This window comes from Python bivittatus, unplaced genomic scaffold (assembly GCF_059951505.1).
Source record: "Python bivittatus isolate LINGU-HERP-01145 unplaced genomic scaffold, Pbiv_v1 ctg000980_np1212, whole genome shotgun sequence".
In the NCBI taxonomy this organism is placed as follows: domain Eukaryota; kingdom Metazoa; phylum Chordata; class Lepidosauria; order Squamata; family Pythonidae; genus Python; species Python bivittatus.
In genome coordinates, this window is record NW_028277125.1 from 44447439 (window position 1) to 44474265 (window position 26827).

The 26827-nt window shown below is 39.4% G+C and overlaps 1 protein-coding gene across 6 annotated transcripts in view; it reads left to right on the forward strand.

Moving 5' to 3' along the window:
• Positions 1-26483, forward strand: part of LDB1 (LIM domain binding 1) — a 72746-nt gene extending 46263 nt beyond the window's left edge. For 2 of the 6 annotated variants that reach the window (XM_007419919.4, XM_088131622.1), the window contains exons 4-11: positions 4255-4330; positions 5280-5382; positions 6805-6977; positions 12752-12874; positions 13730-13813; positions 16730-16853; positions 17284-17432; positions 18405-26483. In XM_007419919.4, coding sequence (XP_007419981.2) covers positions 4255-4330; positions 5280-5382; positions 6805-6977; positions 12752-12874; positions 13730-13813; positions 16730-16853; positions 17284-17432; positions 18405-18635 — 1063 coding nt within the window. In that variant the 3' untranslated portion in view covers positions 18636-26483. The remainder of the gene's footprint in view (positions 1-4254; positions 4331-5279; positions 5383-6804; positions 6978-12751; positions 12875-13729; positions 13814-16729; positions 16854-17283; positions 17433-18404) is intronic. The other 4 variants (XR_015794266.1, XM_088131623.1, XM_088131624.1 and 1 more) reach the window with 4 other exon arrangements.
• Positions 26484-26827: the final 344 nt, after the last annotated feature.

Below are 26827 nucleotides of genomic sequence, written 5' to 3' on the forward strand. Positions count from 1 at the left end.
GGATAGAAGGTATAAAGAGTTAATGATTCTGTAACTTTCTCTTCTAAAACTTTAAATTTAACCTAATTGTTCCTTCTTTTTATAAGAAGCATATGATTCAGCCTCAAATAAATGATTTGGTGATGTCCCATTCTAAAGACAGTGATGTAATCAAGTCCTGTTAATATTAAAAAAACCTCAGCCTTTTTCATTATGGTGTTATTGATTTGCACTCATGAGTTATGCACTTGTAATGGAGCCCTGTTTAGAAGCTTCTAGAGCCTACAAACATGTTCAGTGAGAGCCCTGTCCTATTCATATCACACAGCTATAATGCAGCTTCTGCTAAACTCCTTCAGTTCATTTTCAGCCACAGCAGCAATAGCATGCTCATTCTTGAGCTCCTTCTTTTATCAAGTTTCTTAGTTTTTTAAAAAAATGTTTTATTTACTTTATTTTAATGTTATAGGTAATCCTCGCTTAACTGCCTTGTTTAGTGACCGTTCGAAGTTACCGAAGCTTGAAAAGTAACTTTACAACCAGTCCTTGCAGTTTCGACCACTGCAACATCTCTGCGGTCATGTGATCGAGACTCAGGCTCTTTACAACTGATGGGCTTTTATGACCATCGCAGCATCCTGCTGTCACATGATTGCCATTTGTGCCGGTTTCCGACAAGCAGAGTTGATGGAGTAAATGGAGAAGCTGGCAATAAAATTGGAATTCACAGTCATGTGATGTCTTGCTTAATGACTGTCACTTAGTGACAGAGTTGTCTGTCCCAGTTGTGGTGGTTAAGTGAGGACTACCTGTAGTCATCCTCTCAACTCTTCTGGATCTATATAAAGTTATTTTTGACCTGTGTTACAGATTTCTAGCCTGCAGCCTTATGGTGTTGTTTCATAAGTGCCAGTGCTGTGGGAGTAAACTTCCTCTTCTGAATGGGAATAAATTGTGCTTTTTCCCCCCTCAGTAGATTCTTATAAGCACTGTAAGAGATGAATAGGCTCACTGCAATTATTTCTCATGCTGGTGAGCCTCTCTTTGGGAGCAAGCTCTAAGGGCAGCAAACTCTAAAGCTATTGTAGCTTCATCATCTAAGCTTTTCACTATGTCCCAGAAATGGTTGGGTGACTCCCTTGTCTCTTCAAGAGACAGGCAAAAACTCACCACCCACAAAATTTTTGTTGTGCCATTATTGGGTCCAGTGAAACTGCCCATTAAGGGCTCAAAAGTTTCCAAAAGTGCTGCTCCACCTGATTCCAACCATGACAAAAAAAATTTAAAAAATGGGATCAAGGCCCATTGCTCCCTAATTCTGGGTTTGGTGGCATCAAATTCTGCCAAATGGACTTCTCTCAATATGATCTTTTTTATCCAAATCATTATGCTTCCAGGGCATCCTCTGTTTGATATATTTTTTTACTTTGTTACCAAGTGCACAAGTTGAAGACTGGACAACAGTTCTTCTGTTAGAAGACTTCTATTTCTGTAGTGACAAATTGGTAGAATAACATATCTCTTTGGCCTTGAGGTTTAGTAGTTCTCTCAGACAATAGAGGACCTAATATATGAACTGGTCCATAAGGCAACTGTTTCATTAGTCCTTATTTTAATGTTTCTGTCTTGCTGAAGGGACTCCTGGAATAAGCCAGCTTCAGTACCACAGTATCTCCTTTCCTATTTAGTCCCAACCTTTTCAAACAGAAGCAATTTGTTTTGCCAAGCAGGAACTGAACACTCTTATTACAGCTGATCTAGATCTGGATCTTCTGTAGCCAAGATCATGGTATCTTTCGTTGCTTTGCATTATCATGCCTGTTGCTGTTCCATTAGTCTCTCGCTGGAGACTAAGATTAGAACTGAAGACCATCCATTTGATTGGAAGTTGTCTACTCAGCAATAAGACTGATATCCTGGATAGGATCCAAAAAGTTCATTCAACAGCCTGTAAACTGTCTACAGCAACCATTTTTCATTTCTTTTCGTTATCTTCCATGGTTCTGCTTTTGTTTGACCAAAGACATCTGTTTTTCAGGCAGAAGGCCAAGTACCCTATGCCCAGCACCTCTTGCCAGTAACTGGAACTATCTTCACATCCAGCTCAGCAAGACTATATATACCAACCCCAATTATCCTAGTGCTGTCACTGACCTTGAGATTCCCTCACACCAACAGTTAAAGGGATATTTGTCTATTTTCAAATTATGTGGGCTCTATTGATATGTGGTGTTTCTCAAAGTTGCAGTACTGAGTTTTCATCCAACTCAACATCAAACTGCCCTCTAGATTCCAAGACAAACTTGCATGGTGTCAGGTGTTCACTCCTCCTGCAAAAATGAGCAATTGAGAATATTTCTCCAGAGGAAAATACTTCCACACTCATTTCTAAGCATTGTACATTCCCAAGAAGGATGATTGGCTTGGTCTTTATCACTTCAGTTACATTTTGAGGTATTCTTACTTTAGGATGATATTTATCACTTCCCTCCTTCTACAAAATGGAATGTGACCTGCGTTTTATAGACTTGCAGGATGCTTATTTTCATGTTTTTGTAGTACACTACCATTGCTTTAATTTACTGCCATTTTGTAGTAAATTAAATCTGTCTGCAAACGTAATGTTCTATCATTTGCCCTTTCATGGCCTTGAAAATATTTTCTAAGTTGATGGAGTTATGCTTTCCTTTGCCTGCAAGTCATCACTTTTTTCCCTTAACTAGGTGACTGTCTTCCTGTTGTGTACTCCTGTGCAAAATTACCCTGCCAAGTCCTTCTCCTTTTATAGTCTCTCAGCCTTCAGGCCAGTTATGAGAAGAGTGCCCTTCTTCCCTCATAGGTTATCCAATTTACAGGGGCAATGACATATATTGTCAGAGAAATTGCCTTCTTATCATTACCATAGCTCTGTATGTTTCAAGCATGTATACATAAGTTCCTTCCTTTAGCAAAAAGAGCCCACATTCCTCAACTCTTCACATAGCAGCTTGTTTTCTTCACATGGCAACCAACTTCAGTGATCTGCTCTGCCATCTATGCAAGTTTTCGCTGTAGGTGTGATAACTCCATTAAATTTCTCTGAATATGAATGTAGGATAACTCTTGCTCCCAGTTCCATCCTGGAATTTGGCTGTTTTCTTTTGACTGTAGCTATGACATTAGCTCATCAGGCTAAAAAACCCTGCACCCTACAAAGAAACTCTCCTTTCTTCATTTTTCATAGGGTGAAAGTTGCCTAGATAATTCTTGCTGCCAGAACAGTTTCTGCTTTTCACGTGGACATAATTGTGTCCCCTTTTTTCCCTAACCCCTCAACTCCATTAGAAACATTGCTTCATTCACTGGATGTCTGTTATGCTTTTGTCTTTTATCTGATCGGTATGGTACCATTCTACCAGGTCAGCACTTATTTTTGGCCTTCTGAGGCCTCTCTAAAAGCTATAGGCTTTCTCTTCAAATGGATGGTCACAACCATCAAGGATTATTATGAGCTGCTATGCTGTCTTCCAATCTATGTCCCTCTGGAAGAGCAATGGCAAGACCAGAAGCCTTCCTTTGAGGTAGGGAGGCTCTTCTGTCAGAGTTTTGCTGGGCAGGTACATAGTCTCAGTCCTCCACCTTCACTCATTATTTTAGAGTGGACTTTTGCTTCTAGAAGGATGCAATCTTTGTAGAGCTGTCCTCTGTTTGGTTTCCTTATGTTGGCCAGACCATACTGCAGGTCAGAAGCTTGATAATCAACCATCTTTTTGAATTACAAGGACAATGATGAAGAAGAATGGGTATTTATTGCATTTCTTTGATTGGTCATCTATTAATTCACCCAATACACCCTTTTACTGCATTAAGTCTGAGGTGATTTCGCTGTTTCTTTGGGCCTACTGTGTCAATTTTAGGAACTGAAGGAGTTCAATGTAGTCCTTCTAAATGTTTCTTTAAGCTCCTGAAGGTTCTATGGAGGTGCATAACCTAAGTAGTGAATTCATAGATGACTACTGAAAGAATTGTTGTTACAGGTAAGTAACTAGTTTATTTCCTGTTCCATTTGCTTAATAATCTTTTTTTTTTTTAATCTTTCAGCAAAGTTACATATAAGGACCACTTAAAAGTTGCATTTAATTTTTTAAGTTCAAATAAAATAATAGGTTTCATGAGAATATGATTTGAAATTACAGTAGCATCTATGTCACCCCAAATAATAAAACATTTTGCACACTCAGGTTTTCTGGGCAAATGCCTTTTTTTTGTTAGGTAATTGCTGTGGTTGTTTGACAGGAGACACACACCATATGGAAACCAGACTGACTACAGAATATTTGAACTCAATAAGCGGCTGCAAAACTGGACAGAGGTATGTTTCTGTGGGTTCTGGGTTACTGAATTAGAAGAAACAAGGGGAAAAGCTTTGGAGGGATACATATAGGCATTGTCATGTTTGCATGAGAGAGGAAAGCATTGTGGCTATTAACCAGTCCTTGATTTCCGTTTAGCTTTTGGAGAGCTGATTTTATTTTTTTTTTGGTATCATTTGCCATTAAAAGAAGCCTCAAAACAATTTACATTTTAAAATTACATTAATAATTGAAATAATAGGTTAAAACATGAACCTATTAATGAGCATACATGTTAAAATGTTTTATAAAAATGCAATACAAAATTGTAAAATAAGCTGACAAATGATAAATGATAAAAACAATGCTGATTGCTCCATCCCTTCACCATTCTTCTGCTTAAACTGGCAGTCTTCCCTGGCTGTTTCTTCTTAAATTGCAAGACTATATGCGTGTGTGTAATGTTTTTACTGTTTCATTTATATTTAAGGAAGTGAATTGGATCACTACCACATAACAATTGAAATTTTCTCATTGGCCCATGTCCTGCTATACTGTAACTTTTATAGAGATTGTAGAAACTCCCAGGTGGAACCATTACTTAAGACATTCCTTGGACATCCTGATGCATTTTATGTTCAATATCTCTTATTAGGTAAAGATTCTAAAATAACATATGTTACGGCTATATTTGCATTATTAGCATGCAAAACTTGCAAGCAATTAGTCAAATTGTAGATTAGGCTAAACAGTCTCCAAGGGCATTGCAGTAATCTAAACAAGACATTACCAGTACATGGATTACTATAATGAAACTATGTCTGTCCAACAGCATAGATAGAGGACCAGCCTAAGTTGGTAAAAGGTGCTTTTGGCCATAGTGGCCACTTGCTCCTCACGCAACAAAGATAGATCCAGAAATACTCCCAAGCACCTCTGTGTTGTATTTGCTCTTCTTTGTGCCTACAGGAATGTGACAATCTGTGGTGGGATGCCTTTACCACTGAGTTTTTTGAGGATGATGCCATGTTAACAATCACCTTCTGTCTGGAAGATGGACCAAAGAGATACAGTGAGTCATTTAGAGTCCTATGGCTGGTTGATATATACCATTGTCCTGATTCAGAAATCTTTCATGTATAAAGGCAAAGTTGCAAGTGGTTATCTGTTTATCCACCATCTTCTGGAATAAATCCTAAGGAACAGCTCCCATTTTCACTGTGAAGTTGGGATCTGGTACCCATTTGTTATAGCTGCATCAGACCTCTTTGTTTTCATAGTCCATCACAAAGGAGAATCTTCAGAAGAATTCTGAATATTAAGTTCAGAAATGAAGAAAGTTGATTTTAGAATAAGTAATATATGTATTACTTGATCTGCCCCTACAGCAACTGTCCAGGCATTCCCAGCAAGCATTTAGCATTTATGATCTTGTGTAAGAGCTGTACTCCCCATTTTGTATCTTTAGAAATGACCATGAAGTTCTCAGAACACATTACCTTAGGGTGAAAGAGCACAGATTTTCAGAAATGTCTTTTGCTGAAAATTCCTTGTTCCATCCACTTATTACATGTACTTTTGTTATTCAAAATGGATTTGTATTGCTTAAATAAAAATGTACATATCATTAATCACAATACTGTTGAAACTCCAATTTATATAAAGGAAATTCCCCATAGGTTTCACATTTTCCCCCCTACTCCCCACTTCTAAAAATTAACACCTGAAAAGTTCTTCCTTTTGTATTTCTTCCAAATAGATAGAAATGACATTCAAAGGGTTGTTCATGGTGCTTGAAAAAAGCATTAAATATATCAGCAAATTGATTTCATCCCTATTTGGGAATATTGTAATTCTTCGAATAAAAAATTCCTAGACATTGGCAGATTTCTGGACTTGGATAGTTATGGTGCATGCATGCATATACTTCTTCCACTCTTTCTCTGTCATGTTCTAGAAAACAGATAAATTGTTTTAAAATGAAAAAAATGAATTGTATTTATTTTGAACAAAAACCTGTTGTGTTATTGTGGAGGAAGCATAGCTGAGTAGTAGACTGTATGCTTTGCATGCAGAAGGCTGTTTAGTCCCTGACATCTCTAGCTAGGGCTAGAAAAGATTCTTGCCTGAAATCCTTGAGAACTATAAGATAGTGATGACAATACTGAGATAGATAGATCCAGAAGCACTGTTGGAAATAAAGTTCTTTTTGAGGCTGGTAGTATGCTACTCCCCATGCTTTTTAAATTAGAAGAATCTAAAAGTAATAGAATTAAGTTGGGCAGGGAGCTTGGCAGCATCAAGGAATGATCAACAAGCACATTATCGCTCCTGAGCACTACATTCAGGACTTGGGTCCTGACCTGTTGTCAGTTCCATTCATTGTTCATAATCTCCTTCATTAAAATGTTTTTGCCAATGCTAGTCATGAATGTGTACCGCAAAAAATGAAAAGTAATTTAATTTTTGTCACCCTTTTCTTCCTGATGTATAGCAATCGGCCGTACCCTAATTCCTCGCTACTTCCGCAGTATCTTTGAGGGGGGCGCTACTGAGCTATATTATGTTCTGAAGCACCCAAAGGAATCCTTCCATAACAACTTTGTTTCACTTGACTGTGATCAGTGTACTATGGTCACCCAGCATGGCAAGCCTATGTTCACCCAGGTGAGAGTGCAGCGGTATTTCTCCAGCCCCAGGGCTTACAAGGAGGTACTTGTATTTAACTGCAGTCTTCGTCATTCTTCATGTACTCTTGTAAAGAGATCCTCTGCTTGGAAAGGGTTGGTAGCTACAAATAGAATTGGAACAAAATTGCTTTACAATGTATTTTTTAATTTATTTCTTATGCTAAAATAATTAAAAGAAAAATGCAAATGTATACAACACAATTTTAAATTCCATTCCTGCAGACCACCAAGGGGTTTCCCCTCCCTTCTGGGCATGGAGGGAAATCCTTTGTGGGGCTGCAGGAACGGAGCTCAAATCTTCAGGATTTGAGCTCCGTTCCTGCAGACTGCAGAAGGATTTCAGATTCCCTCCATCCCTTCTGCTTGCACCCTTCCCTGCCAGCTTCCCCATTGACTTTCTGGGGAAGCCGGAAGAGAAGATTGTAAATGGCGATCACATGGTTGCAGGGCGCTTGGCAACCGGTTGTAAATGCAAACCAGTTGCCAAGCACCCAGAATGTGGCCATGTGGCCGCAGGGAGACAGTGTGACATTTTACGATAGCCGGAAGTGGTTTATGGGTCATAAAATACCCTTTCTGAGGCTGTTGTAACTTCAAATCATCATTAAATGAATGGTTGTTAAGGACTACCTGGATTCTTGTAGCCAACTCATATAGTGGAATGACTAAACACATAAGGTACCAAGCCAGGAGCTGGAGGTTCCCAAAGCCGCCTGAGTTTTCACACCCTGGCCAGACCTCCTGCTTTGGGGTACTGCTTGCTAGTTCTTTCTGCCACCATCTGTTTTCTGGATGCATCTCACTTAGTATATGAGAGAGAGAGGACTTTTTAAAAACGCATATTTATTAAGAATTTTATATACAGTAAAAGTCAAATCTAAAGAAAAAGATAGAAATGAAAAAAGAAAAAGGTACAAGAAAAGAAAAAAAGGAAAGAAACTAAAGTTATGAAATATGACTTCCGACCTTCTCTTCAACAGATATTAACAAATTCATCATCTCCTCTCCATCTTAACTATTCCAGAAATCCCTTCAACCCCTTATTTAATTCTCATCTTTTCAATCATTAAATCCATAAAACATAATTTCACTTTTTTCTTCTTTTAACAAAAAGTCCATAAAAAGTTTACAGTCTTTTAAAAAAGCACTTGTTTTCTCTTTTTATAGTAATTTTATTAAACATTATAATTAAAAAGATAACTAATACAAACTAAAAATAATAAAAAATAGAAGGTGCAAAAAAGGAAAAAATAGAAAGAAAAATAGAAAAGAAAGAAAAAATAACAATATAGTAACGAATAAGAAAAGAAATATATGAAGAGGTAACTTCCCCCTTCATAACAATAAGTATAAACAATTTTAGTAACTCATCACCTTCTCTTAAAATACAACAAAAGATCTCTTCTTCTCATATCTCATCTTTTATCTATAAACAAATCTTTAAAGCCTTGTTGTTCAGTCCTGGTCATCAAAAGTCCATTAAGGGTTACCAGAGATAACAACCTATCTATTTTAACCTTGATCAAATAAACCAACTTTATATTCCTTCCTTTTACTTTCAACAATCTTGATCTTTAATCCCTTCAAATACTGTCCTAGAACTTGACTTCTTTTCATTTTTTCCTTGTCTCTACTCACAAAATCCTTCAAAACTCTAACAAGACACTTTTGTAAATCCAATATAGGAAAGTTATCCAGGTCACTTTTTTGGTTTGTTATTTGTATATCCCTTTTAATTATTATGCTATCAGCTAGTTTCATTTATATATACAGTGTAGCATCTTTCCACATCATTCTTGAAGCCTGTCATTTTAAATCCACTTTCAAATTAGTCTCAGTCTTTTCTGGTAAAACTTGTTCCTCTTTCATAACATCTTTTAAACACAGTCTATCTATAATGGCAGACATTTTTAAAATTAACTTCTGAGTTTATTGTTCACAAATATCCTTCAATACATCTGATGTTAAAATATTTTGTTGTATTCTGTATTAGTAAGTCAAATTTAAATGTTCTTCTCCTTTAATTGTAATCTTTAGCTCGTTCTGATTCCCTCTAGCGTCCAACCTTCTAAGTCCCATCCTATCATGTTTTTTTTTTAAAGAATTCAAAACAGCAGCATTTTCCCATAGGAAGGATTCTTATAATTAATTTCAAGATCTTACTTCAAATCCATCTGGACCCTTAGTCCATTTGTAACTTTCCAAAAGTTCTGATCCCCCTTTTGCTGTTTATTCCAAAAGAAAAGATTTTTTTTTTTTAAGTCCTCAAATTTATATTTAAAATGTCTTTCACTAAGGATTGAAGGAGACTCACCCGGTATTCTAAAAGTTGCCATTGTGAAGGTACCTAATAGTTAAAAAGCAGTTTAAGAAGTAATTTCTGAAAGTGATTAAGAAATGAGGCTCAGTCAAGTTTTATGTCCATATAGGCTCCCTAGACTTCCAGCTGCTCTTGTTTTCTCGAGAGAGATAGGACTCTCATAACCTGCATTGCCCTTCTAATGATTAAAAGGTCAGAATGCAAACATTAAAATGTCTATATTCCAGCTCCTGGTTGTCAATCTTAAAAGTATGTGACTGAAGGTTTCAGCCCTCCTCTCCATTCTTGGGAGATAACACCAGAGATAAACAAAATTTTACTTAAAAAAGAAAGGCGAAAAGAGGAACTGTAAAAATTATTTTGAATTTTAAGTATCCAAAATGCCAACCTTCAATAGTGAAGGAGAAAGCATCAAAATAATTGTTATAGCACACACCATTACTGTACAGAGAAATTTTTTAAAAGGAGTCTACAACATGATAGAACAAAGATTAAAGTTAACGTTCCTAGCTAAATGTTGTTACTTACCTTTTCAGAGCTAGAATTCCCTTGAAATAGATATTCCTTCTCTCTCAGTTACTTAGACATTTCAATGTTTCCTTGCAAGTCCAAACTTTAAACAGAGACTGTATCTTTTCCCAGCCTCAGTTCACAGCTTTTTCTTCCATTCTTTCCCTGTCTCTTTTAAAGGACTCAAATTTTCTGTTGCAGAATAGGGGGAAGGGTCTGGCATATCTCTTGTCTATCTGACAAAAAGCCATGACTCCTTGTAGAAATGTGGATTCTAAGTCTACATGAAGAAGTGTTAATTGGGAATGTCTGAGTTCTGCTGAATGCCAAGGGAACTATATTCACAACAACTCCTATCCCTGAAAAATCCATAGTACTTGATATTTTGATAGATTACAAGTACACGAGATATATCCAAAAAGAACATATGTGCCTTTAACATGATCCAGAATCATGTTAACAGTCCTGTTGATGTCACTTAAAAACACTGAAATAATACTTTATATATATATATATATATATATATATATATATTATTTATTATTTATATATCAAATTTGTCACCACCCATCTCGTTAAAAAACAACTGGGCACTTTACGGAGAAGCTAAAATCAATTAAAAATACAATATAAAATAGTCCTGAATAAATAATAAATAAATATAGTCCAAGAATTGACATTAATTGGCAAGTAGTTTGGGGAGTGTCATCAGGACACTAGCCACCCCCAGGATTGATTAAGATTCTTGTTGCCCCATGCAAGCTGGCAGAGCCAGGTCCTTAGTCCTTTCTGGAAAGCCAGGAGGATAGGGGCCCACCACACCTCTGGGGGGAGAATATTCCAAAGGGTGGGGGCAACAGCAAAGAAGGCTGTCCTCCTGGGCCCCACCAGCTGACATTCTTTCACTGACGGGGTCCATAACATGCCCTCTCTATCTGACTGGATGGGATAGGATGGGATAATGTGATGGAGGTGAGATGGTCCCTCAGGTAACCTGGACCCATGCCATGTAGGACTTTAAAGGTAATAACTTTTAATAACCAACACCTTGAATTGGACCTGGAAGCAAACTGGGACCCAGTGCAGCTCCCGAAGTAAGGTTGTTATATGTGCCATTCTTGGGGCACCCAAGATTGTCCACGTGACTGCATTTTGAACCAGCTGCAGCTTCTGGATACTCTTCAAGATTAGTCCCATGTAGTCTGAGAGATGACCAAGGCATGAGTGACTGATGATGATGACTTTATCCTGCCTTTTTATATATGTATGTACACGTGTGTTTGTGTGTGCATATATAATATCCCCCGTTTTGGTTAAGCAGACAGGATCCCAGTCTCATGTTCTAATGAAATTTTAGGAATAAGAAATCTCTGGTCTGTCAATAAAACATAATATCACTGTCATAAAATTGTAAGTTCTTCCTTTGTCTCCTATTAATATCTTCAGAACTTTTAACCATGCAGGCGGGGGTCTAAAGCCAAATTGTAGAGAAAGAGGTCATCCTAGGCATGTACTGTGACATAAATGGAACCAAAGAGAAACCACACTATTAACAATCACTCCAATTTCAGATTTGAATGTATCATATCAATCCATTTTTTTATATTTTGAGAACCCCAATAAATCAAATTTTATTTTCAAAAACTCAAATCAACATGTGCTTCAAAAATTGCCAAGAAATTATATAAACGGTTTTCTTGGTATCCACATAAATTATAGCTATTCTGTCTTGTATATTTTGAGTTTAAACAAACATCGACTAAGTCAAAAGCTTGATGGCCCTGAATAGAGTTGGAAGAATACCCTGGAATTTGCAGAACAAAGTAGCTGTTAATATCTATATCATCTTCTATTGATGAAGTATTAGTATTATGCAGTTTAAAATATTTTTAAATAGTTAATTAATGAGTCTGTAGTCTCTTAAGCATCCAACAACTTACTAGATTTCTCCATTTGTGCATAGAATAAAAAAAATCTTTTAAAAGCATAAAACCTCTTAAGTTTGTATTTAGCTGAGACTAAGATCAATATCTGCATGGGGATGCATAAAGCAATATCAGTTCTTTAACCTTACTTATGTACATTCCCATCATGCTGTTCCATGGTGAACAGTGTTATATAGAGCACAGAAAAGGAATAAGCAATAGCAACACAACAAAATTAAAGGCCTGTGATAAGAAAAAGAACAGGAAACAGCTATAACTAGTTTACATCAACACCAATTGCTATACCTCTCCATATCTTTACTCTTGCAAGTCATCCCTGCTTCTACCAGATCCATACACTGTTTCATCCATTGCCTTTATTCATTAACTTCTTTTACTTTGTCTCCTGTAAGTTTTTTAGCCAACTGTTGTTTCTTTTTATATGAAGTATATATGATAATATGACCCATATATTTAGCTTTAGTGGATGTTCCATATCAAGGACAGTAATGCCTTTGATAATTCATATTTCTTATGAAAATACTATCATTTCCTGTTTTGCAGGATCATTTTGCAAATATACACCCTAAGATCATTTAATGAATGTATAAAAAATTTTTCAGATAAAGTAGTATGCCTCATAGGAACCGACTCTGAAATTATAATGGTTTCTGTATCTCATGTTTTAACTTTAGATACCAAAGAATGAGAAATCAGGAAATAATCTAGCAGAAAGCAGTTACAAGAAAAGTATATTCCTGTTGAGAAGGACTAATAGAATGTCGGATATCCACTAAATGAATTTCAGATGTGTTCTAGTAAAAGAGTATGACTCTGGGTGTATAACTTGAGTAGTGGGGTGCTATAATCTAAAAAAGGGTCCAGAGTTTGATTCTGTTACATGGTTGATAAACTTAATATACAAGTGTTGAAATAGTTATTTAGAGAGTATTCACATGAATCTCATAGCCCTTTGTTTGCTTTCTGCTTGCCCAGGTGTCTGTGGAGGGCCGCCTCTACTTGGAATTCATGTTTGATGACATGATGAGGATAAAGACATGGCATTTCAGTGTCCGGCAGCACCGGGAGCTTATTCCCCGTAGCATCCTAGCTATGCATGTACGTTCAGAATTTAGTAATAGCCTTTGTTTAGATTGGGTTTAAATATTTCTGATGGTTAGTCTTGACAGGTTGTATTGGTTGTTTGTGCCCACTTCACAGCGTTGAGGGTTTTTCTGCTGCACCATTACTTTTTGAGACTCATGTAGATCATGCAGGAGAGCAGAGGACTAAATTACCAAATAGTTTGGTAATTACAAAATAGTTTGGTAATTTTGGGCTGAATAATTTTGGACTGAATGCTTGAGTATTCTGTAATAAAGAAAACCTTGTTGTTTCTAACTGGTGGTCAACCAACAATAATCTTCACAGGTTTCCTTATTGCAAATGTCACTTTTGTGACTTATGCTAAGCTGTGGCTTGTTTTACTCATGGATGATTAAATAAGCCATAGTGGCTGCAGTTACTTATTGTGCTAAGCCACCAGTGACTAGGTTTACAAAACATTCTGAGCTAAAATCAAACAAACCACATTGTGGCTTAGCACAGTGTGTGAACTAACTATTGCTTTGTCACTGCAGAAATTAACAATCTGAGTAGGTACTGCTCCTGCCCCTTGAAGTGTTTGCTGATAACATTTTTAAAAGTCTTTAAGGGCAGGGAAAAGAATCAAATTGTAGTCTAGATTTTTAGAATGTCTCTAGGCTCAGGTCTGTACTGGCATACAGTACTTAAGGTGAGCTGTATGACAACCATGTAAACATTTCACAGCCACACATCCTATTCTGGTGTCCAGATGTTATACTGTAACATTTTAAAAGATTAAACTTCCAGTGCTTCAATGTACATAATATGTGCTGATGCTGATATTTTTGTTTGACTGTTCTATTTCTGCTTCTAACATTCTCTCTCCAGGCGCAAGATCCCCAGATGTTGGACCAGTTGTCCAAAAACATCACTCGATGTGGACTTTCAAACTCCACACTCAACTACCTCCGAGTAAGTGCTTTTCCCCAGTGCCCATGAAACTAAGAAATAAGCTCCTTGGTATTTCCTCCTTTCAGTCTTTGGACAGAAACAGAAACTTTTAAAAATGCCATTTGGACAATAATATTTTTCTGTATTTTACAAGGCTATTGTAAGGGTTTTTTAGTAGACTGTTTTACTTTTGTGAGGCTATGTATGCTTCTATGTTTTAGATGATTCTTGGCAGACAGTGTATACTGTAAAGGAAGTCATATTCTCACTAGTTGGATTTTCAGAGTAGTGGCAGTATAGAAAACTAATAGACAATTTTTTTCCATAACACTGTGATAGAATAAAGGTTTGGATCCTATCCAGATCTCCCAGGACCATTCACTAGGAGTGTATAGGGTACAGAAAATGTGTTTTGTTTCAAATCTGAACAAATTGTGTTCTGGAAGTTCTGCCAAACCATTTCAGATGAGCCATGATTTGGTCAAAACAAAATCTGCAGTAGTTGTATGGGGTAAGTAGGGCAAAGCTGATATACATAGAATCAGAGAATCATAGGGTTGGAAGAGACCTTGGAGGTCTTGTAGTCCAACTCCCTTCCCAGAGCAGGAATCCTCAGGTCATCCCAGACAAATGACTGTCCAACCTTTGTTTGAAAATCTCAGTGATGGAGCACCCGTGATTCCAGGAGGCAAGCTGTTCTACTGCTTAGTAACCCTCACAGTTCAGGAAATTCCTTCTAATTTTGAGTTTAGCGCTCTCCCTCTCCCTCTCCCTCTCCCTCTCCCTGAAAAACTTCCATCCATTCGTTCTTTTCCAACCTTCAAGCACTACAGAGACTAAATCCACTCTGTCTTCCCTTTGACATCCAAGTATTGAAAGATTGCTAACATATCTCCCCTTAGCCTTCTCTTCTTCAGGCTAAACATATAACCAGTTCTTATAACTGTTCTTATGATTTAGCATCCAAGCCCCTCACCACCTTTGTTGCTCTTTCCCATTCCTCAAAATCCTTCTTGCATTGTAGCAATCAAAACTGGACACACTATTCCAGTTGCAATCTGATCAGTGCAGCAGAGAGCAGAACTGTCAGAGATCTGAATGGCCCCTGCTCTGCTCTTGTTTAGAAGGGCCATGAAGACCTGACGGTTCACCTAGGTATTTGGTGAGGGAAAGTGAGACCCCTTGCTTCGTTCCCATCCAGTTTGTCATTCTTGTCGTCTTTTTTTCTTTTTTTAAAATTGGTTTTATTGTATTTCCCTTGTTTTAGTTGTGAGCCATCCAGAGTCGTTGGGAGTCGGTGGCATACAAGGTAGGTAGGTAGGTAGGTAGGTAGGTAGGTAGGTAGGTAGATAGATAGATAGATAGATAGATAGATAGATAGGACTGGACTGGACTGGACTGGACTGGACTGGACTGGACTGGACTGGACTGGACTGCATTGGCTCTTTTGGGAGCTGCAGCATACTGCTGGCTCATTTTTTTATTTTTTATTTTTTATTTTTTAAATTGTATTTATTAAATTTATATACCACACTGCTGACTTACGCTTGATCTGTGATCTCCTGGGACACCCAGATCCTTCTTACAAGCATCACTGCCAAGCCAGTACCTTGTACCTGTGCATCCGTTTTTTTCCCTATCTACCCAGAATCTTAAATTTCTTACACTGAACAGGAATTTGTTGGATAGAGCCCAATGTTCATTTTATCAAGATGCTTTTGAATCTGAGGTGTTAACAATACCCTCACCAGCCTAGATTTGTGTCTGCAGATTTGTTGAGCATCCCTTCAGACCCTTCATTTAAGTCATTTAGAAAAATGTTGGTGAGCACTGGGCCCAGGATAGAACCCCGAGGTACCCCGCTCTTACCTCTCTCCATGTAGACATAGATCCATTAAGGACCGCACATTCAGTACAATTGTTCAACTAATTGCAACATTTATCAAATGCTTTACTGAAATACAGATACACTATGGCATTCCCTTGGTCTATTAATTTAGTCACTTTGTCAGAAAAAAGCAATAAGATTTGTCTGATTTTACTTATTGTTAACAAATTCATACTGGCTTCTTATACACCTACTGCTTAATTATCTTTTCTAGAATTTTCTCAGGTATTGATGTCAAACTGATTGATCTGTAGTTTCTTGGGTCCACTTTTTTCCTTGGTTTAAAGATTGGAACATTAGCTCTTCTCCAGTCTTCTGGAACTTTCCCCAGGAGTTGTCAAAGATTACAGTCAGTGGTTCTAAGATCACATCCACCAATTACCTTAGCACTCTGGGATTTCACCCTCTTTCTCCTGTCCTCCGCTTAGTACCTCCTACTGTCTTCTCTTTCAATTGCCCAACACTTACAAATGTGTTTTGGTTGTATCCAGAAAAACCATGCATCTTTTGGTTTGGACATGAACCACCCAAAACCAGCTGTTTCATGTATGGAAAAGCTTGCACCTGAACTGCTTTGCACAATCCTATTTACATTAGAAGGAAGCTAAGAAAGCATACAGGAAATGTACATCTGATAAGTTTTGCAGACAAATCCAGATTTGACTAAACATATTTAGATACGAAAGTCAATTTGTTGCATTAATTCTAGTGAATGCTTCACAGATGGTGTAGACAAAACATCTTTAACATTTGACTTTACTAGCAGTCAAGAAAAGCCTGTGAATTCTACAGGTAGCTTGAAGTTCATGTCTCGAAATTGCCACCCAGCTTGATCCCAGCTAACAAAGAGTGGCTAAGATTGAATTTAGGATGTTCTTTATTATTCTTTATTGTATGTCCCAGGTATCAGGCACTAAGAAATTGTTTTGTCAGAATGTCTGTATCCATAGATTCAGACCAATGTCTAGAGATCCATCTCTGGCTCCAGGAGGATTCCATCTGGGATTGTCCTCTGCTTCAGAGTTTCTCTCTCCTCTTCTTTCTACTAGCTGTGTGTAATCCTAGAACCAATGCAGGAGTTGATGTCCCGGCACAAGACCTACAGTCTCAGTCCTCGGGATTGCCTCAAGACGTGCTTGTTCCAGAAGTGGCAACGTATGGTGGCGCCACCTGGTGAGACTTTTGACTGAGTGGTAGGGGAGAATATTCTGTTCACTGCCCACTAAATCAGATAATCAGATATATTTCCTACCAAGCCCACTTGAGGGCAGTAGGGCATTGTTCTTCTGTCAGTTGGAATGCCTCTCAAGCCTGCTTTCTAGAGCTTTGATGAGTGCTATCCTGTGCTAAAACCCTATCTCTGAAACTCTAGCATGGGACATGAAAATGAAAGTGGGAATTAGTGTGGAAATGAAGATATGTTACAGAGCTTGATGAATCAGGCGGTATATAAATTTTTGGAATAAATATTGGCAAGTATATCAGGTCTTGCTTGGAGCATGCAGATTTACAATTTGGCTGTGTTGAAACACTTGGGAACACTAGATTCTTTTACTAAAGGCAAGATATCTCACCAAATGTTACTTCATGAACACCTTCCCAGCTGAGCCTGCACGTCAGCAGCCTAGTAAGCGCCGGAAAAGGAAGATGTCTGGAGGTAGCACCATGAGCTCCGGCGGAGGCAATACCAACAATAGCAACAGCAAGAAGAAGAGCCCAGCCAGCACCTTTGCCCTCTCCAGTCAGGTACCTGTAAGCATCCCCTTTTCATTTTTTCCTTTCTTTTTAACCTGAGAACTCCTTGGCCTGGGGCCATGTTTCATGCAGCTGGAGCACTCTCAAAAAGGGTGGGTGATGCTTCCTACAACAAAACCTGGCAGAATTCTGGCTTCTAGGAGTCCACCAACTGGAGCCAGGCTCAGTGAGACACCCTAAGAGTTAAGGAATAAGGTCACCTCTGAGCACATAAGCCACCCAGAATTGATCTTCCAAACTGCCTTTACACAGAAATCCATTCCTGATTTTCCTCCACATGTTCTTTTTCAGTAACCTGGTTTATAAAGGGAAAGCAGCTTAGTTGTTACTGTTAAATGAATGTCATAAACCCTTGCTAATCTACCACAGATGTCCCAGAGATATTTATCTTGATTATGCCCATCCTGGTTTTATAATGTAGAAGAGATAAGAAAGTTTTGCTTGTTCCTTAATGTAGCAGTCCATTTGGAGGCTCTGTGTGGACCCTGTTAGTGCCAGAGTCTCATTTTTTGTGAGCAGGAAGATATTCAGACTTCCTCCTCTTCAAGTTACAGTAGGCCTTGAACCATTCAGGTCAGAATTGAGAGGACACCATGACTCTCCAGTGTCCCAGGGTATCCAGTGATTTATCAGATGCTGTCTGTGTCCAGACACAGTAGAAACAGAAACAGTGCCATTGTTCTAAGTCCAGAGAGGGGCAGTGTTGGAAGGGAATATTACAGCCTCCCCAGATTAGGTGCCTTCCAGATGTTCTTCAACTGCCACCCCTGGTTGTTGAGTCCTAACACATCTGGAAGGTGCCAGGTTAGGGAAGGGTGAGTAGAGGCTGAAGTTAATTTTGATTCCTCATTCTAGGAGAGTAGGGGGAGATGTCCTTGCTTTTGTGACAGCTGGCTCCCTTGAACATTGTGATATGGGTCAGGGCAGTCTCCACCTCGATTATGTTTCGGGACCCTCTTCCCTCCTCAGGATGTGATGGTGGTGGGCGAGCCAACCCTGATGGGTGGGGAGTTTGGCGACGAGGATGAGCGCCTTATCACACGACTGGAGAACACACAGTTTGACGCTGCCAATGGCATTGATGATGAGGACAGCTTCAACAACTCTCCCGCGTTGGGTGCCAACAGCCCCTGGAACAGCAAGCCCCCTTCCAGTCAGGAGAGCAAGTCTGAGAATCCAACGTCGCAAGCATCACAATAAAGCCCCCAAACCAGTGCCCAGCCGGGCCTATACTTGACTTGGCTGGTGCCCCCACGGACTGAGTCGAAACCGTTCTACCTGGACAATTGTGAAGAAGAGTGGCTGGCCGACAAGGTATCAGGGCCTATGGGCACTGCAGCACCTGCCTGCCTACAGTTAGCCTGGCCACGATTCCCTGCTGTCTGCACTCTTGGCTGTGCCCTTTAGGGCAGAATTGGAACAGTGGGCTTCTAGTCCCAGCAGAATTTTAATTCCTTCTCCCTCCCTGTCCATGCATCCAGTGCCCTGGACACCACAAGCAACTATGGTATTCCATAGCAGCCCCTTAGAGCCTCAAAGCTTTGCTGGATCAGCATGGAGTACCTTGGGAGGCCACAGGACTGAGTGCTTAAGATGGGCAGGAAGAATCTGGCCTAAGCCCCCTTTTATCAGTTTCATATTAGGCATCAAGAGGGTTCCATTTTAGCCGGAGAGTCTAACAGAGTCTTGTGGACAATGTCATGACTCATATTTGGGGCAGCTATGATTTTTATGGGTTGAATCTTAAGCAGTTCATCTTGACTGTCATAGAGATGGCAGAGCAATGATTCTGCTTTGCCTGAAGAACCCAGAAAACCAGTATGGCAGGAGATAATGTGGGGTTTTAAATTTTCGGGAATGCATTAGAAAAATATTCTGCAGCTAACCTGGAAGGGCATTTGTCCTTTTGGTCACATCTTTAGGCATGGACTGTTTTGCCCCCACCTGCTCCTAAAGGAAACTGCAGTCCTCATATATACCCCACCCTCAGTATTTTGGGCTTTTTTAAAGAAATAAAATAAAATTGTAAGTTTAAAAAAATCTGCCCTCCCTCCCTATTTCCCCCAATCCTGATTTTTGTACAGGCTTGTCTATTAATTGGGAGTCTTAGTTTTTGTATACAGTTCTGAGAGCTTCAAACCAAGGAGAGACTTTGCAGACTTCCTTTATACACTCTTTTGAGGACAGCATGGCTGCCCCACTTGCCCCCTCTGTGTAATTTGTGTGTGCTGCTGTTCCTGCTCCACCCTCCTCTACCATAACCCTCCCCTTTCAAGTTTGTGTACCTCGTGCTTGTATATTTCTGCGCTGTATGCTGTGCGTATGATGCTGTTCTTTCACTGTGTTCTCACTAAGGCAGCCACTCCCATTACTATTGGTGGTGGTGGGGAGAGTTGATTGTGATGGGTGTCCTTCTTGGGAGGCAGGAGAGTTCAGAGGGTACTGTCACCAATTTACAGCAGTGCAGAACTACAGGAATGGGGCTGAAGATATGGCATCTGGGGAAGCAATGTATCCATGTTTTGCAAAGGAAGGGTGATTGTTTCTTCTCTTTATGGAATGGTCTCTAGGAAACCATTGCCTAGCCAGACACATCCGTTTTTATTCGAAATGCTGGTACTTAATCCCCAAGGAAGCAAACCCACTTACCTACCTTCCTACCTTCCAATGTTCTTCCTTGAAGCCTAGTTTTATCCTGTACATCTTGGAGAGAGAAGATGCTTTATGTCACAGAGGCCTCAAAGTTGTTACATGTGAGGCATGGTTTTCCATTTTTGAGAGGAGTGCAAAATAACTTTTAAGATATTTTGGCCACCTCATGGCATAGACTGATTGTGAGGGTGATTGCATTTAGGGGGTCAAAGTCTGTAATGTCGTGGCACGATATCCTTTACCTTACTGAGGCTGTTTCTTCAAGATGATCTCTATCTGCAAAGATTTTTGTCCCTTAGCAGCAGCATTGTCATCAGTTTGCCTAGAGCTGCTAGTTTTGGCCATGATTTGTTTAGTACTGTAGGAAGAATTTCCTTCCAAGTCATGGTCTGGAATCCCAGATATTATTCTCTGTTCTGATGGAGCCCAGTTGGATGAACCTGAGATATATTCATGGCGGTCTGGTCACTTTTGTATTACTGGGCCCAGGTCCCCCATCCTGCTCTGCTCCCTGCGGGCAGGTAATTATAGCAGCCAGTAGTGTAATTTACAAGGTATTGGTTTTTTCTGTATCCTTTTCCTACTTAAAAATGTGAGTGTCACGTCCTCCACTGCTGTGGCTCAGCATGAACTGATGACGTGTCTCTATCAGCTCTCTCCACCTTGTCCCTTCCCACCTCCCTGGGGCACTGTAAAGCTTTTTTTTTTTTTTTTTTTTGCATAGTTTGTGCCATTTATGGTCATGTATGGTACCAATAAAACAACTTTTCGGTTTGGTGCTCTCCTTCCAGTGTCATTTCTCATCTGGATCTTGAGAAAGGGGATCTGTTCTTCCATGTGGGTTCTAGCCATCAGAGTTCTGTGGTTAGGCTGAAGTAAACAGCTGATATGATGGCATTCAAGGACTAACACTTGCTCTCTGCTGCCAGCATCTCCCAGTTTTAAATTGTGATCCTTGTTTCCCACTTCCCTTTCCATTTCTACAGAACTGTGTGTGCTGATACAAAGCATTCTGGAATCTGTGCACCAAGCAACCGAGAAATCTTGAGCACATCTAAAAGTAACAGAAAAGTTTCTGCAGCTGAAGAACAAGTGTTCTTGTGTGGAAAGGGGAAAGAAATATCACAGAGAAGCTGAGCCATGCTCTTCCTACATCTGCAGGAGGGGAGGCAGCCAGGCAGTTTGCAGCCCAAATATGGTTGCATTGTCAACTGTTTGACTAACAGAAAATAGGGTAAACAAATTTGATAGAAGTCATGAATGTCATAGAAAATTAGTTGGTTTGGTAGTTGGAACATTTCATCTCCAACAGTAGTGTCCTTTATTACTGATTAAGCCCCGATCACCGATGTCACATTGGGGTAGGGAGGTGGGGAAAAAAGCTAGCCATGTGGCTAGCATTGGCAATGCATGAGAAGAGAGAGAATGATGCCAGAATTGTTTCTGCCTCACTAGCCAAGGGAACTTTAGCATTATATTAGCCTGCATTTTCCCTTCCTCCATTTTGTAAGCTACCAGAAAATAGACACTGTAATGTTAGAAAGATCAGTCACAAATGTTAATACCTGTGTCTTTCGAAACTATTGTAATCATATGCCATATTTCATTCTTGGAACCAAACTTTGCAACATTAAAGAGACACAAGGCTTTGGCTACTCTTTTGCTTCTTCTCTCCATGTAAATTTTAAAAAATGAGGGAAATATATTTTAGGAAGCAACCAACAACTTCTGTACATAGGCCTTTTCCTGCTTAAGCCCAATTCCTGAGCCAATCATAAAGTGTTTGACAGCAGAGGAACAAATCTGCTTCCAGGAATTGAAGCATTTAATTTTAAACATTTAGCCGATGAGTCTACAAGCAAGTCCTAATAGTTTTCCTACCAGAATTCTTTGTGGAGAGAGGGAAAATATATCTCTGGAATTCTGGCATTAGTTGACTGTCTGGTGTCTAGCTTCTTGTCCCATTAGTGGGAAATGATGGGCCTAGAGGTAGAAAAAGCTATCATTGGTGGAGGTCATGCATGTAAAGATAAGGAAGCAAGGAGACTAAGTCAAAGTGCTTTTACTTTTGTCATTAACCAGACTTGAATAAGAATAAGATTAATAACATGAAACAAGGTTTTAAAAGAATATGAGGTAAGTAAAAAAAATGTAGCCAGTTTGAACTGTTCCTAGCAAGATCCTGACAAAGTTTGGTGGCATCATAAGAAAGCAGATCGCTCTGATCAACTAAAAGAAAGCCAAGGTAAAAGCTATCTCTGCAACCTGAATATTGAGGTAATAAAGGCTTAATAAGTTTATGTTGTAGTTTGCACTAAGATTGACAATAAAGAAGAATATGAGCTGTTGTTTCAATAGCTCCTGATTTGCAATGACAAAATTATTAATTGTACAGGATTTGGGGGAATCTCCCTTCCAGAAACATAGTTTGGAAGACATTACAGTGTGCATGGCATGGAGAGTTAAGTAGTTCCTAATGTTGCAACTTACTCTAAAGCTTTAGCAAAGTAGAATGGGGTAAGCTGAGAATTAACATAAACAGATTTGGGGAAATCCCAACTTCTTCACCTTTAATTCTTTATTGATAAAAATGGTCCCAATATGGTAAGCGTTCTAACTCCTCCCCATCCCTGTTAATCTCTGAAGGGCTATTACAAACCCAGGTGGAAGAATTGGAATAAACATGGATCTGCTGTGTTTCCATTGTCTGTCACTTCCATGTTGTGAGCTTAAACCCAAAGATGAGTTTTGGTTCCCTTAGAGTTACCTTCTTGATTTGAGGGTAGTGTTATGGTGCATTACAACTTCAATCAGATACAATTTGATTAAATACAATCAGATTCATTATTCCAGTTTTCTCTAGGTTCACAAGTTTCAGACTTCCATTTGATCTCATGTTTAAAAAAGATAGGGAAGATGGGAGTTGTAACTAGTAGTTTCTTGGGCTGTTGGTTCCTGTCAGATTCTTTCCCCTGTTGCCACTCAGTGTAAGTTCAGCTTGCTGTGAATGTTTTATTACAAGAGCATTTTAAGCAGTTCACATGTATGGGGGGGGGGGATTTTATAGGGTTGGTAATGAATGCAACTCACGTGTATAGAGGGGTACCTTATATCACCACATGTCTAATAAAAAAATACTGCAACCTTATTTTTCCCAAGGAACAGAATAAACGTTACAGAGAAGTCATTAGGGCAGACAGAGCTAAAGAACTTTGGGGAAGAGCATTAAGGCAGAATCAAGCCTTATAGAATTAAGCCTTGCCTGTGTTTTTAAAGGGATATCAAGGACAGAGACTAGTCTGGGAAGTTTAAAGAAAAATCTCAGAAGAAGAGAATGCCAAGTCACTTCCATATTGAAGTGAATTTGTCTCTTACGCTATCATGAGTTGAGTTTAACTAGGAGACTTAACTGTTTAAAGGTGTCTTTTGATGCCTATGCAGTGCTTAAGGCATCCATTCCATCCTACAAAGCCCGCAAGTGCCAAAGGGGGGGTGTCTAAAAAATTTCAGTCTCCCCTATATTTCTGTCTGCACCATCTATGAATCCAGCTGACTAGCCTCGTACAGAGAGGCATGGGAAACAGGCCACCCTGCATTGTGAAGTGATCAGGCACATTATGTTTTTAGTTTTCATTGTGGTATGCTGGTGACTGACATAAACTTGGTAGTATGGATTCTGAGGAGGAGAGTTTTAATTGTGGACCACTTACATGGCTAATAAGCTGTCTGCACAGATCTATGCTCATAGTAATCTGTTTCATTATGGATAGACACACATCCTTTAAAATCACATTCAGTTTTATTCCACCATGCATTGTGATTTAACTAACATTGAAACCTTGAATGTCAGCTTATCCTAGTTTTTTGTGCTTCAAAAACTCAAGTGCCATCTATTTATTTAGAATGATAGAATCAGTGTTGGAAAATACCTTGAAGATAATCTACTGCAACCTCCTGTCTTGTGCAGGAATCCACTACTATGGCGTCCCTGACAGATGCCATCCAGCCTCTCTTTAAATATCTTCAGCAAAGGAGAGCCCTCCTGAGACAGCCTGTTTGATTATTGAACCAGTCTTACTGTTGAGGTTTTCACTGATATCCAACAAAAAAATTACTTCCTTGTAATTACACTCATTGTTTCTTGTCCTGTCTGCTGGAACAACTTTGAACAGTTCTACCCAATCTTTTGTAGTACCTCCAGATACTGGAAGAAAACTATCATGTCTCCCTGTAATCTTCTCCAGGCCAAACATATCCAGTGCCCCCAACTGTTCCTCTTACTCTTTCATTCCAGACCTCATCTTGGTGGGTGTCCTCTGGATATAACTCTATCAGTATCCATCCTAAAATGTGCCCCAAACTCTTAATCTTGACACTGTATTCTGTTGATGCAGTATAGGATTGTATCTACTGTTTCTGCAATTGCATCACCCTGTTGGTTCATGTTCAGCTTATGATCACCATTTTATTGTATGTATTTTCTTCCCATATGTCTGCCAAAATTTGCTGCTGAAATGGTTTTCTGTCCTGGGATATTTTTATGAACAATGGGAAAGAAATAGAATAAATGACAGTTGGGATGTGTTTTGAGTCATGTATATGTGGAAGTCATGTATATTTTGAGTGATGTATATGTATGATGCAACAGAGCTTGAAATAGAGGGTTTCTATGCCAGCATCGAAAAAACTCTTGAGGCAAGTGCCCCCAAAAAACATTATTTACATACTGGGTGATTTCAGTGCAAAAGTTGGCAGCCAAGCAGAAACAGGCATAACTGGCAGCTTTGGACTTGGTGAGAGGAATGATGCAGGCGATAGTTTGGTTCAATTATGTCATTAAAATTGTTTCTGAACCATGAATATCTGGTTCAAACGGCACAAGTGTTGCTTATACACTTGGACCTCACCAAATAAGCTGTCCTGAAATCAGATAGACTATGCCCTATGCAGCCATTCATGGTCCAGTTCAGTCCTTGCTGTCAAGACACATCCAGGTGCCAATTGTGGTTCAAATCATGAATTGTTGGTGGCTAAGATCAGAGCCAAATTATGCAACATCAAAAAGCACCACCCAAAAAGTTTGACATCACCATAATCCCTTCCATATATGTACTTGAAGTGAAAAATAGGTCTGAACTGCTGGATGCTGCTGAAAAGATGCCCGATGAATTGTGGCAAGAAATTCAATCAACCATCACTGAAACAGCAGTTGAACACGTACCATACAAGAAGCCAGAGAAAAAGTGCAAGGGGCTCTCAGATGAAGCCATCAGAATAGCTGAGCAAAGAAAAGCAGCCAAAGCAGTAGGCAAATGGGAGGAAGCAAGGAGATTGAACGCAGATTTCCAAAGAGCAGCAAGAAAATAAAGTTTATTGGGACCAATGTTGCAAGCAGCCAGAAGAGGACTGCATGAAGTGCTGTATCAGGAATGCATTTGTGGAAGTAAAAAGTATTTGAACGCCATTTACTGCTCATAAAAGCATCATCAGAAACAAGCAAGGGAAAGAACTGTCTGACCAGCAAGGTGTTAAGAACAGATGGCAAGAATATACAGAAGAGCTCTATGCCAGCAATAAAGAGGCCCAGCCTTCTCAGGATGATGAGGAAAGAGTAGCAGAAATAGAAGCAGCCATCCTTCAGGAAGAAGTGTGGGCAATGAGCCAACTGCCAAAGAACAAAGCCAGGTGTTGATACCATCACCACAGAATTGCTGAGACCTGTACCACCCACAGCTATCACAGCCCTGTACCAGAAAGTTTGGGAAACAAACACATGGCCACAGGATTAGAATTGATCAGTGTTCATTCCATTGCCAAAAACTGGTGACTCCAAGGATTGCTCCAATCACCACACAATTCCCCTCATCCCTCACACTAGCAAGATTCTCCTTAAGATCATACAACAACATCTGGTGCCGACCATCGAAAGGGAATTACCAAATGAACAAGGCTGGATCATGAGGAAGCTGGAACTATCAATCTGAGTAAACACTGGAGGAAGGAACATCAACAATCTTCAGTATGCTGGCAACACAACTCTCAGAAACCAAAGGAGGCCTGAAACATCTGATGGAAAGGATTAAAGAAAAAGTGAGAAATTTGGCCTCTTCCTGAACATCAAAAAGACCAAGCTCATGACCACTGCATGGAATGGAAATGTCAAAATAACTGTTGATGGTGAAGAGATTGAATGCATGCAAGAATTCACTTTCCTAGGATTGCAGATTGATCAAACCAGTGAATGCAGTCCAGAAATAAAGTGTCAGATTGCACTGGGTCACACAGCAATGATGAGCATGAAGCGAGTATGGAAAAGCAAGGACATCAGCCTGGCAACTAAATGCAGATTAGTTCGCACTATCATGTTTCCCATAGCTACCTATGGTTGCAAAAGTTGGACCATGAAAAAGCTGGACATGAATAAAATTGACTTGTTCAAGCTGTGGTGTTGGAGAAGGCTCCTGCGCATTCCTTAATCAGCAAAAGTGACAACTGGAGCATATAAAACCAACATATTTCTGGAGGGCAAAATTACAAAATTCCGCCTTACTTATTTTAGCCATGTCATACGATCAAACTCACTGGAAAGGACAGTTATGCTTGGAATGGTCAGCAGTAAAAAGAAACGAGGCCACCAAAAACCACGGTGGCTAGACACCATCAAAACCGACCCCAGCTAGAGCACAAAACAACTAAAGCTGTACAAGATCAGAAAATATGGATAGAGTCCATAGAATTGC